Below are 23,390 nucleotides of genomic sequence, written 5' to 3'. Positions count from 1 at the left end.
CCCAGCACCATGCCGTTGCTATGGTTTCCGGTGTTGCCGTTCTCCCCCCTTGTCCATTGTCCCCATCTCCCGTTTCCATGGTTCCTCACTATTTGCTTCATCTGCCGGGATTCCTATTGTCCTTCAGCGCTGACGTGTGCCTATGTTGGCCGCACATGCGCAGAGCATCGGGTGCCGTGCGCTGAGTGAGCGAGTGCCGGCGGCGACCTCTTGACGTGGCACTTCCTGAGTTTGTGGATACAGTGTAACACCGAGAGCAACCTCAGCAAAAAAAAACACAAGGCACCGGCTCCACCGAGCACCAGCTTGGAGATCGCAACCGGTTCTCAGCACCAGTAAGCAAACCGGCTACCGGGTAAATAACATTTGTCTCTTTCATGATTTTACATTTTCATCCCCTATTCATTTATTTCAAAGTGTGTTTATTTACCGCGTCTTTTTTTTGCAATAATTCAGTCGCCCAACACCGGCATGTTACTAGACCGGCTATTTTATGGTGAATTGTTTATTCCTTTGGATTAAAGATGTAGTAATCCATCAGGTTTATACGTTTGAGTCGTTTGACGTGGCAATTCATTCACTGTCAGGACTTCATAACTGGTCTGAGGTGTCATTTCTTCAAAGGGAAAGTAACTTTCAGCTGTCGTTGTCCTTTGATATGCGACAATGCACCATTTAAACAAATGCACGTTTTATGAAGTTGCCTTCTAATAGTTTCGTGCTCCTTGTCACAGTCGTAATGTTATTGGACTAGTAATCCAGAGCCTCGGGCTAATGTTCTGGGGTGATAGGTTTGACTTCCACGGTGGCAAATGGTGAAATTTGAATTCAGTAACAATCGGGAATTAAAAGCTAATGGCAATTATGTAGCCATTGTCAATTGTTGTAAAACCTATCTGGCTCACTGGAAATAAATCTGCCATCCTTACTTACTCAGGCCTTCGTGTGACTGCAGAAGCATATCAATGTGGTTCACCCTAAATTGTACACTGAAAAGGCCTAGAAGACAATTAGGTATTAAATGCTGGTTCAGCCAGTGACAACTGCATCCCATAAGTGAATAAAAAACAGACAAAGCTTTCTAGATAGGGGACAAGTTTTGGGGAGTCAGGAGGTGAGTTAGTTGCTGCAGGATTCTCAGCCTGTAACATGTTCTTGTAGCCTTAGCAGTTACGTGTCCAGTCCACTTCACCTTTTGGACAATAGTAAAGTTGTCATAATCCCAGAGAACCATAGAGCTGCTCTCCAATGAGCCAGTTGATGGTGAATTTAACCTGAGGGTTACTACGTCTTTGGTGATGGGCAAGGTTGAGAAGGTGGGATCTTCATGGTGACATCAGTCAGTTTGGAAATTGATGCCATGCTGTTAGTGTCAATCGTAATTCTGGATTAGTGGTGCTGGAAGAGCACAGCAGTTCAGGCAGCATCCGAGGACAGGCCAAATCGACGTTTCGGGCCTGCTGTGCTCTTCCAGCACCACTAATCCAGAATCTGGTTTCCAGCATCTGCAGTCATTGTTTTTACCCCGTGTCAATCGTAAACCAGCTGTCCAGCTAACTAAGCTACCTGACACTCTGGATAGTGGTATCCCAAAGAGAGGGGATTCGGCGATGGTAATGACACTGAATGTCAAGGGCCACTGGTTAAATATCAGTTGGAGATTGTCATTGCCTGACACTGTGAATCTTATTCGACACTTGTCAGCTCAAGTGTGAACATTGCCTAGTGGTTGCTGTGCTGAAAATGTGTTGCTGGAAAAGCGCAGCAGGTCAGGCAGCATCCAAGGATAGGAGAATCGACGTTTCGGGCATAAGCCCTTAGTGGTTGCTGTGTTTGGACATGGGCTGCTTCAGTATCTGAAAAGTTGCAAATTGTGCTGAATATTGTACAAACATCAGCATATATTTCCACTATTACAAGATCAGAAGTGGAGAGATCACTAATGAAGTGGCTGAAGACAGTGGGTATGGGACTCAACCCTGAAGAGCTCCTGCAATGATGTAGTGGAACTGAGATGTCTGATCTCCAACAGCCACAGCTGTCTTCCTTTCTACCAGTTTTGTGTATGACTGCAACCAGCATCAAGTTATCCCTGATTCCCACTGACTTTAGTTTTGCTTGACCTCCTTGATGCCACACTCAATCAAATGTGACCTTGGTGTCAACTCTCACTTCCCCTCTGGAATTCATCTGTTTCCTTCATGTTTGACTGAAGGCTGAAATGAAGTCAGGAATGGTACTGGTGGAATCCAAACCCTGTGTCTACAGGTTATTGCTAAACAAGTGTAAACAATGCTGATGGTAGCATTGTTGATGACACCTTTGTTCTGGCCCAAACCAAATCCCCTTCAAATATATCCAAGGAGACAGCCTAAATGCTAAACTTTACTTATTCAAGGCAAGTGTAAGGTGCTGTGGTTCCAGATGTAATATGATGGGTCACACTGCTCTGCTTTAAGTAAAACACACTTTATTCTTACTCTATAGTTAAAATACAAAGAAAAGACAAAAATTGGTCAAACTTTTAACTCTGCTAGAAAAGCTTAACAGAAAAATAGATTATTTCACGACTAAACATCAACTGTTCCAATACAGTTATGTCTCATAACTATACCCTTAGCAAAGGCAAATTCAGTAAAACAGTTTCTTACATGTGATTATGTCAGCAGGAAGAGAACCTAAACTTTTAGCTGTTACAGAGACAAAGATGTAGCAGCTTTGACAACCAGCTTCAAAAATCCCAGCAAATTACTGAAAGCTAAACCAAAACCCTTGTTCTGTGGGAGCCTGACTCCACCCATTTAAGTTGCTTCTATTAGTCCAACTTAAGAAAAAGACCAAGACCTCAAAAGCTGTTTACTTTACTGGCTTGGAGCAAATAGCTTGTTACCTATGGCTCAAAACATCTCTTTTAAAACAAAACAGGACAAATTACACCCCTCGGAGCCATTGTATTATCACAACTTGGATCACTTTACTGAGAGTGGACTGATGGAGTAGTAACTTGAGTTGGACTGTGTTGGATTTGTCCTGTTTTTTGAGTAGAAGATGTTCCTGGACAATTTCCACACGGTCAGGTACAAACCAGTGTTGTAGCTGTACTGAGTCAAAAAGTGTGGCACTGGAAAAACAGTCATTCAGGCAGCATCCGAGGAGCAGAACAGTCGATGTTTCAAGCATAAGCTCTTCATCAAGAATGTCGACCCCTGCTTCTTGGATGCTGCCTGACCAGCTGTGCTTTTCCAGCACCACACTTGACTCTGATCTCCATCATCTGCAGTCCTCACTTTCTCCTTGTTGCTATACGGGAACCACTTGGCTAGAGGCATGGCAAGTTCTGCAACACACTACTTTGGAACTATTATTGGAATGTTGTCAGGATCCATAACTCTTGGAGTACTGTGTGCCTTCTCCACTCTTCAATGAACTAAGGTTTCTCCCTGATAATGTGATAGAGTGGGGCCATGACATTACAGATTTTAGTTGAATCTGACTCTGTTAATGGCCCAAAGCATCTTGTGAATACCCAGTTTTGAGATGCAAAACCTGTTTGAAGTCTGTCCCATGTAGTGCAATGGTAGTGCCACACAACAAAATGGAGGAAAGTCTGTGTTAAGTTGGAATTTTGTCTCCTCTGTGACAGAGCAGTGGTCACACCTGCTGTTACTATCAAGAACAAATGTACCGGAGAGGATAAGATGAAGTATGTTTTCGCTCTTGGTTCTCTCTCTAGCTTGGTTCAATGTGATTCAGTAGTAGTGCTGCTGAGCCACTCTTAATGATGGAGATTGAAACCCTCTATCAAGTTCGTTGTACAGCCTTACCAGCTTCAGTACTTCTCCCAAATTATGTCCAAAATGGAGGAGCTCTGATTCATAAGCTAAAGGCATTGTTAGGTGGAAATCAGCACACCATTTCCTTGCCTATGTTTGATCAGATGCCATGTGGGGTCCGAATCAATGTTGTGGAATCCAGTGGCAACTCCCTCCTGAATGAGTAGAACTGTGCCACCACCTCTGCTGGGTCTGTCCTTAGTGGAACAGGACAACCCAGTGATAGGAATGGTGGCGAATTGATATTGTCAGAATTTTGAAAGTGGAGTCTCAGGAAGATAGAATAGTGAAGAAGGCGTTTGGTATACTTTCTTTTATTGGTCAGAGTATTGCGTATAGGAGTTAGGAGGTCATGTTGCGGCTGTACAGGACATTGGTTAGGTCACTGTTGGAATATTGCGTGCAATTCTGGTCTCCTTCCTATCAGAAAGATGTTGTGAAACTTGAAAGGGTTCAGAAAAGATTTACAAGGATGTTGCCAGGGTTGGAGGATTTGAGCTACAGGGAGAGGCTGAACAGGCTGGGGCTGTTTTCCCTGGAGCATTGTAGGCTGAGGGGTGACCTTATAGAGGTTTACAAAATTATGAGGGACATGGATAGGGTAAATATGCAAAGTCTTTTCCCTGAGGTCGGGAAGTCTAGAACTGGAGGGCATAGGTCTAGGGTAAGTGGGGAAAGATATAAAAGAGACCTAAGGGGCAACTTTTTCACACAGAGGGTGGTACATGTATGGAATGAGCTGCCAGAGGAAATGGTGGAGGCTGGTACAATTGCAACATTTAAGAGGCATCTGGATGGGTATATGAATAGGAAGGATTTGGAGGGATATGGGCCAGGTGCTGGCAGGTGGGACTAGATTAGGTTGGTATATCTGGTCGGCATGGACGGATTGGACTGAAGGGTCTGTTTCCATGCTGTACATCTCTATGACTCTAATCCAGTGACATTACAACTATGCCATCGCTGCCTTTTAAAGTGAACAAACCATGTCCTTGAACACCCAGTACAGACTGAAAATGCTTTGGAAGGTGCAGTTTCTTTTGAGAGGGCCCTTTGATACTTTCATCATCACTTTTGTTACCAGTTGTACTGGAACTACCTTGTTAACCACATTTTTTTAATGTACCAGTACAATTCAGGTGCCATGTTATAAATAACTGGAAGTTTACTGGCATTTTTTTTTGAGACTGATGAACAATCCATTGTTTAAGTCACTTCTCCATTTTCTTCTGTGTGGATCATTCCTACCCCAAGATTCTCTTGGCAGTATGGCCACCCGAGGCATAATAATGGCTGTAACATCATATTCACACTGTCAAATGTACCAAATTGTAGATTAATTTACATTGTATTCCCCAGCCAACATGTTAACCCCAATACCTTTTCAATCTGTCCAGTATTGTCTCACTTTCAACAAGTGTTATCACTTCCTATAAGTCATTGACTGCTTGGTTCTAGTTCACCAATTGAAAAAAAATCTAAGACCCAAAATGCCCTCTACTGTACTGCAATCACTGATATTGATGATACTAGTATTGAACAGAAATGTAATGGACTACTGGTTTAGAGCAAGTACAAAAATCACAAATTCCTGCAGCACACAACACAGTGAGCCCATGTATAACATGGCAGCTCATTCATGTGCAGAATTTGAAATAATATTTCATCAGTGCAAGCCTACATCCTTCACAGTGCATATTTGCTTTTTATTTTATAGGCCACTTTTACAACTTTTCCTTTCCCTCACAGAACCATAAATAATTGGGAATTGATGATATGGTTCGGGAAATGAAATTTGCAGATCTAAGTGTGCTAATGATAGGAACTTACTGCACTCAAAAGGTGGTGTACCAGTCAAAGTATGCAGACTGTCTTCATAATTTGACCCGGTAAAACTTAACATCACTCTACTAACTGCACTGCGCCCATTCAATGTCAATATGGATCTCCTGAGAGGTGCTGAGTCGAAAACTGTGAAGAAGTCTCACTAAAGGTAAAGGATACCATTCCATTCAATCTTTTGAATGTCTTTTGTTCCTGTTACTAGCTTTTTACTTGCGTGTTTGGACCCTCAAATTTCATTGCTTTTCTGGGATTTATAGTTTTACATCATTTATCTCCAAATTATCAATACGCTACCTTTCTTCAAAGTAATGATCTTGCATTTGTCCAGGTTGAACTCTATCTATCCCAGTATTCCCACATACTTAACCTGCCTGTGTTTCTCTGCAATGTCCATTTGTGTATTTGCTTTCCTGCAAGCAAGACCTGGAATATAAATTTTTCTATTCCTTCACCTAAGCCATTAACAAATATGATGAATAGAGCACAGGCCGCATATCCTACCAACTTTATTTTCACGCTGTTTCTCACCACCCAAGCAATTTCTCTTCCATGCCAAAAGACCATCTCCAGTTCTGTACACTCTTGTTTTTATTAATAATCCCTTGTATGGAATCTTGTAAAACACCTTCTGGAAGTCTTTCATTCCTAATCATTTTCTTAACTATTTTATTTAGAAATTACAGCGCAGTACAGGCCCTTCGGCCCTCGATGTTGCTCTGCCCTGTTATACTAATCTGAAGCCCATCCCACCTACACTATTCCATGTACGTCCATTTGCCTGTCCAATGACGACTTAAGTCATTTGTGACTTAAAATATTCCAATAGTCAGGAATGAAATTAAAGACAGACTGGCTCCCTTAGATCAGCTCTCATTTGTTCAACTGATCAGATTCAGTTATTTCCTAATAGCAGGTTCTAATAGCTTCTCTATAACTGGTACTAAACTGACAGGTCCAGAAATGGTCTATTTTCTATCTCCCGTCTTTCTTACGTAATTGAATGGCATTAGCAAATTTCCAATCAAACAGCAATTATCCTGAATCAAAAAGCCTTTGAAAGATTGAGTGATACTCCTAAAATTTACTCACCTACTTCTACCTCTTTCAACTGCTTTAGAGTTATGTATTTTTTTTCACTTGGGATGTAAGCGTTGCTGGCTGGTCAGCATTTATTGCTGTAGCTATCATTGAGAAGGTGTTGGTGAGCTGCCTTCTTGAACCACTATAGTCCTCATGCTAAAGATAGACCCACAATGCCCTTAGGGAAGGAATTTGAGGATTTTGACTGTGTCAATGAGCGAATGGCAACATATTTAGAAGTCAGGATGCTGAATAGCTTGGACGGGAATTTGCAGGTGGTGGTGTTCCTGTGTATCTACTGCCTTTGTCCTTCTAGATGGAAGTGGACATGAATTTGGAAGATGCTGTCTAAGAATCTTTGAATTTTTCCAGTCAATCTTGTATGTAGAACACACTCTTACTACTCAGGTAGTGGATGCTTATGCATCTGGTGCCAACCAAGCAGTTGCTTTGTCCTGTTTGGTGTGAAGCTTCTTGAATGTTGTTGGAGCTGCACCCATCCAGGCAAGTGGGGAGCATTCCATCACATTCCTGACTTGGCGTTGTTGATACTCTCAGGATTTGGGGAGTCAGGAGGTGAGTTACCTGCCACAGTATCCTTCACATCTGACCTGCTCTTGTAGCTACTGTATTTATACAGCATGTGCAGTTGAGTTTCTGGTCAATGGTAACCCCCAGAATGGTGATAGTGGGGATTCAATGATGATAACGCCATTGAGTGTCCAAGTCTGGTGGTTAGATTGTCTCTTATTGGGGATGGTCATTGCCTGGCATTTATTTGGTATGAATGTTACTTGTCAGCCAAGTCTGGATATTATCCAGATCTTGTTGCATTTGAATGTGGACTAGTTCAGTGTCTGAGGAACTGCTAGTGCAATCAGCAGCAAAATTCCCACTTCTGACCTTATGATGGAGGGAAAGTCATTGATGAAGCAGCTGAAGATGGTTGGGCCTAGGACACTGCTTTGAGGAGCTCCTGCAGACGTGACCTGGAGCTGAGATGACTGACCTCCAACAACCATGACCATCTTCCTTTATGCTGGCTATAACTCCAACTAGCGGAAAGTTTGCCCCAATTCTCATTGATTCCAATTTTGCTTGGGCTCCTCGATGCCACACTTGGTCAAATTCAGCCTTGCTGTAAAGGGCTGTCACTCTCACTTCAACTCAGATCTGATCACTTTTTCGATTAACAGCTTTTAAAATATATTGAATCCAATAAATTACACCTTTTGGCTATATGTTTTTGGTATATTATACACCTTGTTGAAAATAGAAGCAAAGAATTAATTTGGCATATCTCAGATTACTTTGATTATTACAATAACATCTGAATCTGACTTTTAAATTCAGCTTTCTCTTCACCTCTTTCTGATTCTAAACATATCTCTAAAATATTTTATGATTAGCTTTGCACGTATTTTTGTCTTGTTTTTGCAGCTCTGAATTTTTTTTTAAGTCCCCCTATTTGCTGTATTCCTACTGGTCTATTCTGCTGAAATACGCTTTGCAAAAACATTATCTTCTATTTTAGCCAATATGCTGACTATGGAAGCTATAAAGTAGAAGTTTTCCTCTTCTGGAATATGTCTTTATTCTTTCATTGTACTTAATGCTTCTTTGAATACCTTCCACTGTTTTGTGGTAAGTTTACTTGATGATGCTCAGACCAATTTAACATGCCAGTTTTTTTCCCCATTTCTTCAAAATCAGTTTTTCTTAAGTTTAAAACATTGGTTTATGTGTGATCTTTCTTCTTCTCAAATTTAATGTCAAATCCTAACCTTTTATTACTCTATTTCCCTTATTCTGAGAATATAAATTAATCCTTGTACTAAATCCAATTGAGCTTTTCCCTTGTTTGTTTTACGTGCTTCAGAAAGCTATCTTGGGTATATTCTACTGCATTCTTTACCTTTGACTTTACATCTCCTAGATATAGTGAGCTTCTATCCATGTGACACAGCAGACCTTTGGATTGCTGAAATAAAGGTTCAAAGGCCTCACTAAGAGGAAGAGCCTTGCCTTCCAGCACTGCCAAAGGTTCCCAATTATTTTGGGTGGATGCACCTTATATGGTTGTACTACAAAAATCCTTTGCCATGGATTAGAAAGAAAAGCAATTCAGTGGCAGGAGAACACCCCGGACAACTAAAGCTGGACCAAGGGTTTTAAAACATCTAATGTATGATAGTAATTTGCAAAAGCCTAGCCTGGTGAAAAAAGCAGATCTTAACCAGTGCCATTAGCATTAATGCTAACAAAAACCATTTCCCTTTTATAAGCAATAGAATTCTGTTTTACCCCAACTATGATCCAGGAGAATACCAGTTAATTCAAGTTGTATTCACTCTAACTGTCTGTGGAGTGTGGATACATTTGTGTGTTTTCCCCCACTGTTTTCTTTTTATGACAAGACATGTCTTACTTCCGAGCCAAAACTTATAGTAACTGTCCTTAGTGTGCGTTTCAGTGATAGGTCAGGCACAGTGCTGGTTATTGGTCAGTTATTGATTCTCATCTTGAAATATGAACGCCAGATGTATTCTGTGATAATTGCCTGAACCTGCAGCATTTTTACAGATCTGCATTTGTTTGAAGAACAAAATAATGCAGATATAGCTTTGATTTGTAAGACATCTACGCAATTTACTCTAGATCTTTCCATTTTCCTATTGCTCATCATTTCTCCATGCTCAGAGACGAGTGTCAGCATATTGCTGAGTGACAGTGTTGAAGTGAAGCTGTTGCAATCTGAATCTCCATTTTATTGAATCCAGGTAAGATGGAGTGTTCATCTTCCAAGGCTTCTACTGCCCTAGTTATGACTTCAGTTATGGAAGCTTTGCATAAGTTTAAGATCTCTGCAGCATGGCCTTTTGGCTGAGAGCCATAAGAGCAGGGCTTCCCAAAGTAGGTCACAATCTGGAACTACAAAGTCCAATGCAGCTATGGCTGCTATGGAGCTCTGACTGAGTTATCACAGCTGTCTAACAGGATCTTCCCAAAACACTAGCTCTCAAAAGGTTACCCCCATTATCCTTTCACATTCGCACTTGGGTTGTGATTATCTTCAAGCCTTGAAATGCAGTCACTGTGGAGAAAAAAAAGTTTGGGAATCACTGTCCAGAGTGACCATGTTTTCAATGGTCATTTACAGGTCAGTCAAGTGATTCTGCATCAGCTTGCATAGACAAATGTTCCAGACACACAGCCAGTTGTAAAGATTGTTTGATAAACTCTCTAATAACTCCATATTCTTCAGTGAAACTAATGGTGAAATGATATAACAGTCCAATCAGGTCCAAATTCCTGGATTCAATTGTTGAAGGAGTCTCCTAGTTCTCCACACAATTTCACTTACACTCCTGTAATGTTTCAAATCCATTGTGACTCTTGGAGTTCCAATGCAGAGTCCTGTTGGATTTGAAACATTGGTCTTGGTTCTCCCCAGACCTCCTGAGTTTCTCCCTCACTTTCTGTTTTTATTCCCAGTGTTATGGACCAAACCAAACACCCTTCAGATATATCAAGGACATAACCCGGACCTAAACTTTTATTTAGAGGAAAGTGTAAGGTGCTTAGTTCCCGATTATAATTCAATTGGTCACGCTACTTGGCTTGAAGCAAAACACACTTTATTCTTACCCTATAGTTGAAATACAAACAAAAGAAAAAAGAATCGGGAAACTTTAACACAATTGGAAAACCTAACAGAGTAATAGATTATTTAACTACTAAACAGCAACTGCTCCAATATAGTAACATCCCGTAAACACACTCTTGGCAAAGGTAAATTCAGTAAAACCGATTGTCTCACATGCGGTGTTTCACCACGTTGGGTGAAAAGAACACCAAGAGAAAATTCTGGCAGATAGAGACAACTCCAGCTTTTTGCTGTGGTCGAGTGAGATGCCAACTTTAAAATGCCAACAACTACTGAAAGCTAAACTAAAATCCTGGTTCTGTAAGAGCCTGGTTTCACCCATTCATGCTGCCTCTATTGTTCTAATAAAAAAAAACACCCAGGGCCTCACAAGCTGTTTACTTTATTGGCTTAGAAAAGACCACTTTTCACCTCCTGGCTCAAAACTTCTCTTCAAAATACAGCTCTTAAATCCATAGCATTGATACACCAGGCCATGTGCCTATAGTCCAGTTACTCGTCCAGTGACATTACCGCTATTCCACGATACTATCCTTTTAAATTTCAAAAATATTTAAATATTTTCCTTGCATTTATCCTGAACTACTTTATCCTGACTGCCCTATTTCATTCTTCATTTCCACTCTTAGAGCCTTAACTCTGTAACCATTCATTTTTATTCCACCACATATTTGAATTTCTTTGAGTGTTCATCCTTGCACAACATTAAATTGGCCCTAATCAAAATCACCAATGACATCGCCTGTGACTGTAATGATAGTATATTATTTCTTCTCAAACTCTCTTTGAACAGTCAACTATCCTCCTTCATGGACATTAGATCAGGCTTTAGATGTTCTCCTCTTGACACCCAGCTTTACCAGATTGTTGTTCAGATATTCATTATTGGGAGATAAACAATTTCTGTTAATGAACTTTGGGAAAACTGGAGCTATCACATCCATAGCTTGATCTTTGATTATACCATCTTCCTGTTGATTGAGTGATCTTATGAATAAACCCAGGAGTCAGATCAACTTGAGTAATACAAGCAAGTGCTTTGTCCTGTGGGATCTAAAAGCATCATCAACTGGGATGGTCTTGAATGCTGAGCAGCCAAAGGCTTACACATCATATTGATAACTTTTCAGCTGCAGCTGTCATAGAGAATAGAACATGACAGTGCAGTACAGGCCCTTCGAACCTCGATATTGCACCAACCTGTGAAACCAGTCTGAAGCACATCTAACCTACAGTATTCCATTTTCATCCATATGTCTATCCAATGACCATTTAAATGCCCTTAAAGTTGGTGAGTCTACTACTGTTGCAGGCAGGGCATTCCACACCCCTACTACTCTGAGTAAAGAAACTACCTCTGACATCTGTCCTATATCTATCATCCCTCAATTTAAAGTAATGCCCCCTCGTGCTAGCCATCACCATCCGAGGAAAAAGGCTCTCACTGTCCACCCTATCTAACCCTCTGATTATCTTATGTATCAGTTAAGTCACCTCTTATCCTTCTCTCCAACGAAAACAGCCTCAAGTCCCTCAGCCTTTTCTCATAATATTTTCCCTCCTTACCAGGCAACATTCTAGTAAATCTCCTCGGAACCCTTTCCAAAGCTTCCACATCCTTCCTGTAATGCGGTGACCAGAACTGTATGCAATACTCCAAGTGTGGCCACGCCAGAGTTTTGGACAGCTGCAGCATGCTATTGGCTCAACAGAAGTCACATGACTGACTAGCGCAGAATTGTGTGACCTGGGGATCCAAGTTCTTTTCGATTTTAGTCTTAATGTTTGCTCAATCCTGCAAAACTTTCTTTGTATCCTGAAATTGTCTGTGTTTTCCATGTAGTACTATATTTAGTTATTAATTCAACACTGTTTCTGCTTATGGATCTTCTCTTGATTTAAGGAAACCCAATTCTAAGATGGTCTGACACTGATTCCAGCTCAATCTAACATCGTGATTCTACTTGCTTAGACCTGTACTTAGGTACCTGTGCCTTTATACCAGCTGTCCTTATTATGTTTTATCTTAACCTCCCTGTCAGCCAAGGTCAACTAGTTCTTTATGCTCCATTGCATGTGTTCACTTTGTTCTTCAAGTTTATATGTTAATTCATCCCATTTTATACTAATGTTAAGCAGTTAACTTTATCATGATGAACTATCCTATTCTATCCAGTTGCAATCAGGTTTGAGCAGACAAATCACAGTCTTAATGGTTTATTGAAGCTGATCCCATATATTTTCAACTACTAAGACCTACTTGTTGTGTTGTCTCACAACTAATGTGCAATATCAATTTGTTATGTGCTCCTGATAACATCAATGTACTGATGTGCAGTCTCCAACTTACTGGTGTCACTTGCAGGATGACAAGCTGAGGGAAATGTTCAACAATTTGTAACCAAATTACTCAGTACTAGCCCAGATACACAGTAGCTGTGATTGTAATATAAGTAAATATATAATAAATGTCTATTGAATCTTTCAGTACTATGTTATCTGTGCCTAATTTTAATATTATAGGACCTAACATTAATATTGCTTATCAGGTGTGAATGCCCTGGTGAAGGTAAAAAGCTTATCACTGCAATGGCAGCTGATTTGTGAAGACAGGATCAACACACTCCTTCAGTAGCATCATGTGCCTCTGCCTGAGCTCTCCTGTCTCCAAATCTCGCATCATGCTTTGTTTCTTCCAGGCTAGACTATTCCAGTGAAGTCCTGGCTGGCCTCTAACCCATCCAAAACTTTTGCCTATTTCATATCCTGGACTATAATTTTCTTGAGGCTTCCATTGCTTTTCATAATTCAGTATTTGAATTTGAAATGCTGCTCTTCATGTCTACATCTCTTCCTGCTGCGACTCCTCTGTATCTCCTGTGACTTTTCCTCCTCCTGAACTCCTTTTATTAATGATAAATTGTACAAAAACTTTGTTTTAATTAGCATCTTATAAACCAGTAAACTTTATATACCTCAAATATCGTAAAGTTTACTGTATTATTCTGTCCAATTATAGTTTTTAAAATTTATTTACCCATAAATATGCTTGTTGTTCAGTTGAATGACCACACAAAATAATAACAATTGATTGAATTCAGAGTTAATTTCTCCTCATATGTCACAATCTACCAATGTCTGAGTAGTCAGTTGAGGATATAAGTGAGAAGTTGACAAATTTTATTTAAAGCAAAGTTGCATTCTTATTTAAGTGATTTATGCTGTAAATAAAGTATAACAGAGATGTCCCCTGCATTACGTTTCTAATGCTTAGTTTGTATTTTTACATTTTTTGATGTGGAACTCTTGTTTATCTGGAATATTTGATCAACTGACACTTCTGGTCCCATCGGTGCTGGATAGTAAGTTTCCTGTACATATCACTTCTTTTCATATTACTCACTTTTTGACACCAGTTCCCAACCTCTTCCCCCTTTGCACCAATTTACACACCATTGTTGAGAGCCCTGTGTTAAGTTATTTAGACCTTTAGCTCCTGACTCTGTCCCTAAACCTTTCCACCTCCTTTCAAATATTAATTTTTGGGTATTTTTCTTTGCCAGAAATTATTATAATGTTGTTTATAGAAGCTAAGGTAGGTTAGTCAATTTGTTGCTGAGTGTCATTAACTCAATGGTACCAGTTCTGTCAAGTAAGTTAACATGCTATGTCATTTTACTTCGATTCATCGTTATCATTTTAAGAATGTTCATTATGTTATTTTAACATTTTTAAAAATTTGGTAGTTTCTCTAATTTGGATCGACAGAAGATATAATAAGTATCTGTATTTTGTAAGAATCAGTTGGGTTTAACACATTTTTTTGTGTTGACCTGACTGCCGGTGGAAACATGGCAAAGAACAAACTGGCTTTCACTTTGTAGGTGACTCAGCCTGATTGGAAGAATGTCACAAGAATTTTTTGTAAGGAAATCTGTTGTCAAAAGTGCCGTTCGCTCCCAGTGATGTGACTTGAGTCAATTGTTAGTTTGTCTGATCTTAGGCAGAGGGTAGCAACAAATTCTGCATCAGTGAAGGGAACAAACTGTGAGTATAATGAAGCCAAAGGAGTCTGAACATTAATGCAAGCAAATTTACTTTTTAAGTATACACCGCTAGGATGCTTTCTGCCCCCGTGCAACTTTCCAGTGGGCTGAACAATTACCCATTCCTGCTGTTCCTTTAACTATTGGAGCAAATATGAATGAAGATATTTGGAAGTCCAGGAGTTATCGAGAGGCCAATGCAACAACAAAACATGCATCACCTTCACTGTAGCACACTGATAATGAAATAACTTTGAATGTATCTTGCAACACAATATTGTTTCAATGTGTGGGAGGGAAAATGTCGGATATGCATGGATACGACAGAACGTATTTCACCTCTGCAAAGAAGTAACTGAAGCAAATCTAACTTCCTTGACTTGTAGATATGTTTACGGGAAGGAATTATGGTTGACTCCAGAGGTATTTGGAGATTCTGTGCTCGTTAAATTCTTCCAGTCTGGTGCTTGGTCTTCTGCTGGCAGCTGCTGCACACAGCAATGCACTGGGTTCCCATGCCTTTGCAATGTTGTTTCTCATTCAAAGTTAGAGAGACTTCAATCCATGACAGTATCAGCGGTGAACTGCTTATGGTTTGTCAGCTGTCTCTGGTGTAAATTGCATTTGGCCTCTCCAGTATTGTTTTAAAAAAATGTGTTGCTTTAGAGTTCCAAGCCAACATTTTGCTGATACTTTTTGACAACACTGATGGTTGGCATAACACTGGTTGTGTAGCTTTCAAGCATACTATTGGCGGTAATAGGAGGCTTAAGACTGACAAGGCCTACAGTGTGTGAAATTAATTTTGTGCATTTCCACCTCCATTCTCAACCAGGTATTGGATCTACGTTGTCTAAGGAATGAGCATTTCCTGAACAAAAAATGAGTAATCAAGGATATGTCGCAACACCACCTTATTCTCAAGCTAAACCTGGAATTGGAGGATATTCTCCTGGCTTTAGTTCAGCAACTTCACAGCCACATTATGGTCACTATGGTGGAACAGTTCAACCATATTCTGCAGCTCAAACAGGTAATTCATGCAGGAAAATAGCCTTGAACAGAAGTTTTAAACTACGTCCAGTCCTTTTTTCCTCATCAACCCCTCTGAGAGACAAGGCTAGAAATAATGAGACATGCAAACCTTGAAATTAAGACCAAAACTGTAGGAGAAGTACACCCTCAGCTCATTCTGTCTGATCCACCATTCAATGAGATCATGGCTATCTGATAATCCTCAACTTCACTCTCTTGCCTTTTCCCCTTTGCCCTTGAGTTGCTGACTGATTAAACATCCATCTGTCTCAGCCTTACATATATTTATCAACCCCACCTCAACAGTCATCTGCAGTAAAGAATCTTACAGATTCAATACATTCTGCAAGAAGAAATTCCCCCTCAGTCTTAAATGGATGACTCTTATTCTGAGATAATGCCCTCCCACACAAGCAGAAACAACTTTTCTGCATCTTCCCTGTCAAGTCCCTTAAGAATCTTATGTATTTCAATAAGGTTATCTCTCATTCTTCTAAACTCTAAATGGGTACCAGCCTAAACTACTCAACCTTTGCTCTTAGGACATTCTGTCCTTACCTGCAATCAACATTGTGAATCTTCTCTGACCTGTCTCTGTATGTTAATGCTCCTAAGGGTTCTGCCATTTATTGTATAATTTGCACCTGAATTTGATCTTCCAAAAGGCATCACCTCTCTGCCATTTCTGTGACCAAATCTGCAATCTATCTATATCCCGCTGTATCCTTTGACAATCCTCTTCACTATCTGCAATTCCGTCAATTCACAAACTTACTAATCAGACCAACTACTTTTCCTTCAACAGTTTACAGTACAATGTTGATTATCCAAACTTTGGATTATCCAAACAAGATCTCAAGGTCCTGTAAAAACAGCATTAGGCAACTCAGCGTTCAGTTATCAGTTAAATGACATTACGGCGTGCATTGCCGGATTACTGAGAAATGTTTGGATAACCAGCACTCATAAATTACTGCTTGTTTACGATCAGATCGATTATCCGAACGATCAATTATCCGATATGTATTGTAAACAGTAAAGGTTCCAGCACTGATCTCTGTGGAACACTGCTTGTTATTATCTCCATTCCAAAAAGCACCCTTCCACCATCGTTCTCTGTCTTTTATGACTAAGCCAGTTCCGTGTTCACCCAGCCAAATCCTGGAGTGTCTGTTATCTATACCAGTTTGCCATGTCAAATACCTTACTAAGGTCCATGTAACCAACATCCACTGCCCTTTCCTCATCAATCATTCTTGTCACCTCCTCAAAAAATTCAATCAAACTGGATTACTCCTGGTGCCACAAGCTAGTGAGGGTAGGAACAGGAGGATAGAGCAGATGAATGTGTGGCTGAGGAGCTGGTGCAAGGGAGAAGGATTCACATTTTTAGATCATTGTAATCTGTTATGAGGTAAAAGAGACCTGTGTAAGAAGGATGGATTGCACCTGATTTGGAAGGGGACTAATATACTGGGAGATTTGCTGGAGCTGCTGGGGGTAGGGGTGGGGAGATTTGCTGGAGCTGCTGGGGGGTGGGGTGGGGGATGGAATACACCAGGGAGTTAATGAGGAAATAGGGCAGTTTGAGGCTGATATGGGAAAAGGAATAAGTCAGTCAGGGCAAGTAGGAACAAAGCAGAGAACAAGGTAGGACTGATCAATTAAACAATATTTATTTCAATGCAAGAGGCATAACAGGAAAGGCAGATGAACTCAGGGCATGGTTGGGAATGTGGGACTGGGATGTCATATCAATTACAGAGACAAGGCTCAGGGATGGACAGGACTGGCAGCTTAATGTTCCAGGGTATAGATGATACAGGAAGAATATAAAGGGGAGCAAGAGAGGAGGGTGAGTGGCATTTTTGATCTTGGATAATATTACAGCTTTTGGGATGATATTCCTGGGAATACATCCAGGGACGTTATTTGGATGGAACTGAGAAATAAGAAAGGGATGATCACCTTATTGGGATTGTATTATAGACCCCTAATAGTCAGAGGGAAATTGAGAAACAAACTTGTAAGGAAATCTCAGCTGCCTGTAAGAATAATAGGATGGTTATGGTAGGGGATTTTAATTTTCCATTGAGCTGGGACTGCCATAGTGTTAAAGGTTTGGATTGAGAGGAACTTGTGTGCAGTAGAATGTTTTCTGATTTTAATATGCAGATCTAACCACTAGAGAAGGTGCACAACATGGCTACGCTTGGGAAATAAGGCAGAGCAGGTGACATAGGTGTCAGTGGGGAAGCACTTTGGGGCCAATGATCATAATTTTATTAGTTATAAAATAGTAATGGAAAAAGATAGACCGGATCTAAAAGTTAACGTTCTAAATTGAAGGCAGGCCAATTTTGGCAGTATTAAGCAAGAACTTTCAAAAGTTGTTTGGGGGCAGATGTTTGCAGGTAAAGGACGGCTGGAAAATGGGAAGCCTTCGATAATGAGAGAGTATGTTCCTGTTATGGTGAAGTGGAAGGCTGGATGACTAATGAAATTTAGGTTTGGTCAAGGATAAGAAAGAAGCATCTGTAAAGTACAGACAGCAGGGATCAAGTGAATCCTTAGAGTATAAAGGCAGTAGGAGTATACTTAAGAGGGAAATCAGGAGGACAAAAAGGAGACATGAGATAGCTTTAGCAAATAGAGTTAAAGAGAATCCAAAGGGATTTTATAAATACATTAAGGACAAAAAGGTAACTAGGGAGAGAATAGGGTCCCTTAAAGATCAGCAAGGCCACTTATGTGTGGAACTGCAGGAGATGGGTGAGATACCAAATGAGTATTTTGCATCAGTGTTTACTGTGCAGAAGGATATAGAAGATATAGTGTTGGGAAATAAGTCGTGACATCTTGAAAAATGTCCATATTACAGAGGAGGAGGTGCTGGATGTTTTAAAATGCATAACGGTGGTTAAAAACTCAAGACCTGATCAGGTGTACCTTGGACCTCTGCAGGAAGCGAGGGAAGAGATTGCAGGGCACCTTGCTGAGATATTTGTACCACAGATAACCACAGGTGAGGTGGAAGACTGGAAGTTGGCTAATGTGGTGCCACTATTTATTAAAGGTAGTAAGGAAAAGCCAGGGAACTATAGATTGGTGAGCCTGGTGGTGGGCAAGTTGGGGAGGGGATCTTGAGGGACAGGATTTACACAGATTTGGAAAGGCAAGGACTGATTAGAGATAGTCGATATGGATTTATGTGTGGGAAATCATGTTCCACTAACTTGATTGAAATTTTTGAGGAAATAATGAAGAAGATTCCTGAGGGCAGTGTGGTGGATGTGATCTAAATGGACTTCACTAAGACATTCAGTGAGGTTCCTCATGGTAGACTGGTTAACAAGGTTATATCACACGGAATACAGGGAGAACCAACCATTTGGATGCAACTGGCTTGAAGGTAGAAGACAGAGGGTGGTGGTGGAGGGTTGCTTTTCAGACTGGGGACTTGTGACTAGTGGAGTGCCACAAGGATCGGTGCTGGGTCCACTGATTTTGTGTCATTTACATAAATGATTTGAATGTAAACATAGAAGGTATAATTAGTACGTTTGCGGATGACACCAAAATTGGAGGTGTAGTGGACAGCAAAGAAGGTTGTCTCAGAACACAGCAGGGATCTTGCTCAGATAGACCAATGGGCCAAGGAATGGCAGATGGAGTTTAAATTCGATAAATGTGAGGTGTTGCATTTTGGAAAAGCAAATCAAGGTAGAACTTACATGCTTAATGGTAAGGTCCTGGGGAGTATTGTTGAACAAAGAAACCTTGGAATGCTGGTTCATAGTTCCTTGAAAGTGGAGTCGCAGATGGGTAGAGAAGAAGGCGTTTGGTATGCTTAGCTTTATTAGTCAGTGCATTGAGTATGGGAATTGGGATGTTACTTTGTAGCTGTTGGAATATTGCATGCAGTTCTGATCTCCCTCTGATAGTAAGGATGTTGTGAAACTTGAAAGGGTTCAAAAACATTTACGTGGATGCTGCCAGGGTTGGTGGATTTGAGCGAAAGGGAGAGGCTGAATAAGCTGGTGCTGTTTTCCCTGGACCATCAGAGGCTGAGAGGTGACCTCATAGACGGTTATAAAATCATGAGGGGCATGGATAGGGTAAATGGATAAGATCTTTTCCACAGGATAGGGGAGTCCACAACTAAAGGGCCTAAGTTCAGGGTGAGAGAGGAAAGATATAAAAGGCATCTACGGGGCAACTTTTTCATGCAGAGGGTGGTGCATGTATGCAATGAATTGCCAGAGGAAGTGGTGGAGGCTGGTACGATTACAACATTTATAAGCCATCTAGATGGGTATATGAATAGGAAGGGTTTAGGGCTTGTGGGCCAAATGCTGGCAAATGGAACTGGATTTATATGGGATATCTGGTCGGGGTGGATGCTTTGGATCGAAGGGTCTGTTTCCGTGCTGGACTCTTAAGTTGTTGAGACATGACGTCCTTGCACAAACTCAGGCTGCCTATCACTAACCAGTCCATTTGCTTCCAACAGCTGCCAAATCATTTTCACACATTACAATCCACCTGCTAAGTTTTGCCCACTCATTTTTAACCTGTCTGTATACCTCTTTCTGTTATCTTCACCACTTGCCTCTCTGTGTCATCTGCAAAATTGGCTACAGTACATTCACTTTCTTCATCCAGGCCGAGAATATACATCGTAAGTAGTTTTAGTCCCAGCGTTGATTCTTGAGGCACTCTACCAGTTACAAGTTGCTGTCCTGAAAATCCCCTCCTTTATCCCAACTTTCTGTCTTCTCCCAATCCTCCGTCTATGCTCATCTGCCGACCAGATATCCCATATAAATCTAGTTCCGCTTGCCAGCATTTGGCCCTATGCTCATATGCCTCACAGCGCCAGGGACCCAGGTTCAATTCCTGTCTCGGGCAACTGTCTGTGTGGAGTTTGCACATTCTCCCCGTGTCTGCGGGGGTTTCCTCCGGGTACTCCGGTTTCTTCCCACAGTCCAAAGATGTGCAGGTTAGGTGAATTGGCCATGCTAAATTGCCCGTAGGTGCATTAGTCAGGGGTAAATGTAGGGGAATGGGTCTGGGTGTGTTGCTCTTTGGAGGGTCGGTGTGGACTCATTGGGCTGGAGGGAATCTAACCTAATCCAACCTAATATACTACCTTCAATACCATGGCTTTACTGTGAAGATGTTTTAAATGGTGCAACAATCCTTGGTTTTTAGAGCAGTTTGTTTTCCATTTCAGTACACAATCAAAAACACAGTTTAAAAAACAGACATACAATCCTGCAGCCTCAACCTGGAATTATCCATTGTCTGTGGAGAGTGAAACAGAGCTGTTCTGATGTTCAGAAGTCACAAATCTGAAGAACAGTTCTGAGGGAGTCATAACTGATTCAAAGCATTAACTCTTTTTCTATCTCCATAGATGCATCTGGACCTGCTAAGGTTTTCAGCCACTTTGTTTTTAATTCAGATTTCCAGCATCCACTGTATTTTGCTTTAATTTCAGCTTCTGGGTGATTTGTGGATTATGGTCCCTTGGAAGTGTTGTGAATCATATCATAGATTCTGGAACCTTTTGAAAGGCAAGCTCAAAAGGTCTTATCTGCCCCTTTCATTCCAATTCATTATTCCTCCCATCCCCTGCTCTCTCATACACTCTGTGCCAGCTCATTCTGTGTACACAACATGGAAAACCACTCAACTATATAAAAACAATAGAACGAGTGGAATGTCTCTGGGAAGAAGAAGCATCCATTAACAATCTTGTTTCAGTCAGAAAAAAAACCCTCCTGTTCCCATACACACTATAAAAGTGTGAATCAGACTGACCATTAAAGTATCAATTATGAAGTCTTCAAACATGTCAGCTTTCTTAATCTGTACAACTAAACATTGAAACCTTGAGAGAAGAGTTAACCCAAAAAAAGGAACTTATAGCCACTTAAATATGTCCATAGGTCAAAGTGACTAGTTATTTCCAGTTATCAAAATAGGACACACCAAGCTGGGATAATCGTTTTGAGAGTCTGGGCTCTCAGCCAAGCATGCATGATGATGACATGTAAATACTCTTTCAACAGAATTGGATGGCCCCTGATGGTTCCATAGCTTTGTTGGGAAATCAATATAACATGAACAAACATGCCAATTTAAAAAAAATGTGTTTGAATCTGCTTGTGAACAAAATTATCTATGATCATTTTGTAGTAGTTCAAAACAAAAACTTGAATTGGCAGGTGTAGATTGTCTTGTAGACTGTAATATTGAAGGAATATGTAAAGAGAGAATATTTCCAATTGTTAATTGTGAACATGTTTTATATTGGAGACTTTTTGCATACAGTTATTTCTCTTTTGTTACTGTTCTCAAAAGGCTTTACTTCTCTGAGTATAGGCTTCTGGTTCATGGGTGCCCTTTCTTTCCAGGACCTTTAAAATCACTATCTTCACCTCATGGATCTTCGATCTCTGGTCACCCACCACCTGCTCCGAGCCAGTTTGGCCAAACTAGCCTCCAAAATGGAATATATAATCCTGGAAACCAGATGCCAAGGTATTTTCTTGAAAAATTCATTCATGGGATGTGGGCATCACTGGCTAGCTAGCATTTATTATCCAACCCTAGTTATCCTTATGAAGGTAGTGGGGAGCTGCCATAATACAGAATGGAAGACGGACAAAATACAATTTTCAACTTGCAGACAATCACTGCTTCATTTTTATCAAGAATGAATAAACTTTGCTTATGTCTTGCAAAAATGATGTAAGGCTTTTTACTTTAAATTTGCACGAGCAGTTTCCTTATGCATGTATGGTAGAAGAGAAACACTACTCCGTTTAGACACATTCCTACAAGGCTTATGACAAAACTTATTTGCTCACGTCCTGTCTCCCAGCCACCTCATCATGCAGTCGTTTAGAAATCTAACCTACGTCCCGTAAATTGTAAACCTTGATATTGTTGTGGTTTTCAGTTGCTTGAAAACTGTACCACATGCCAAAAATAGTTACATTTAGATTAACTGTCCAACATTGAAGAATGGATTAGAAGTTACAATGTCTCATTTATATTTTTTAAAACAAAGTATTTATTTACTTCTAGCCATGCTATTCCTCCTCCATGCAGTGGTCAGACACCTCCCCTTCAGTCCCATGGTACAAAATCACAGTCAAATTACCAGAACACTGCACCACCTGTATTCACACAGCAAGTCAGCAGTCAGCTTGGTGCGATGCAAATAAGCAACTATGGTAAGTTTTTGTTTAAATGAAGTAATTTACACCAGTTGAATATTTAGGAGTGTAGGGAAAGGAAGATGATGACGAAGATGAAATTTTTACCTAAATTTGCATTTTTAAAAGGTTTCTGTTTCTCGATGGTTTCTTTCCTTTTGTCCCAAATGCTCTCACCTTGCAATTTCTTCATCCTTTTTAACTTTGAGTCTGACACATCAAAAGAGAGAGAAATGAAACTGAAGTTTTTAAAGATCCTATGCCTTCACATCGAAGATTTCCTGAGTAACAGAAAGCTTTGATGAATGTAATTTAGTCTTGTTACTTTACAAAAGCAACAGAAACTTATTTTCAACTCCTGTGGTGATCTGGAATGTTTGAAGTCTTAAAAAAATATGCTGAGCGCTTTGTTCACAACATGTCAGCAGTTCTACAGTCACTCATTTTTGTTTTAGGTTTGTGTGGGAAACCGATAAATTACCTCTCTGGAATATGTGTAATTTAAACATACTTTACATTGACAAATTCCACTTACAAAATACAAATGGAAGAAATTACTGTAGATTGAATTCAGAGAAAGTAACTTTTGTAAGTAAGGAAAATGCAAGAAAATCAGAAAAGAATGCTTGCTTTGAAAAACGTTCTGAGATATATT

At 40.3% G+C, this 23,390-nt stretch overlaps 1 protein-coding gene across 1 annotated transcript in view; it reads left to right on the top strand.

The window, feature by feature from the left end:
• The first annotated feature begins 215 nt into the window (after positions 1-215).
• The window catches only part of sec24d (SEC24 homolog D, COPII coat complex component), a 203,998-nt gene continuing 180,823 nt past the window's right edge, over positions 216-23,390 (top strand). Inside the window, exons 1-4 of the mRNA XM_043696761.2 lie at positions 216-355; positions 15,307-15,504; positions 21,929-22,055; positions 22,605-22,753. Of these exons, the coding sequence (XP_043552696.2) occupies positions 15,354-15,504; positions 21,929-22,055; positions 22,605-22,753 (427 nt within the window). The 5' untranslated portion in view covers positions 216-355; positions 15,307-15,353. The remainder of the gene's footprint in view (positions 356-15,306; positions 15,505-21,928; positions 22,056-22,604; positions 22,754-23,390) is intronic.

Source organism: Chiloscyllium plagiosum, unplaced genomic scaffold (assembly GCF_037043375.1).
Source record: "Chiloscyllium plagiosum isolate Xiang-an unplaced genomic scaffold, Cpla_swu_hap1 HiC_scaffold_1, whole genome shotgun sequence".
In the NCBI taxonomy this organism is placed as follows: Eukaryota; Metazoa; Chordata; class Chondrichthyes; order Orectolobiformes; family Hemiscylliidae; genus Chiloscyllium; species Chiloscyllium plagiosum.
Note: the sequence above shows the minus strand (reverse complement) of the source record. Positions and strands in the feature narration are given on the sequence as shown.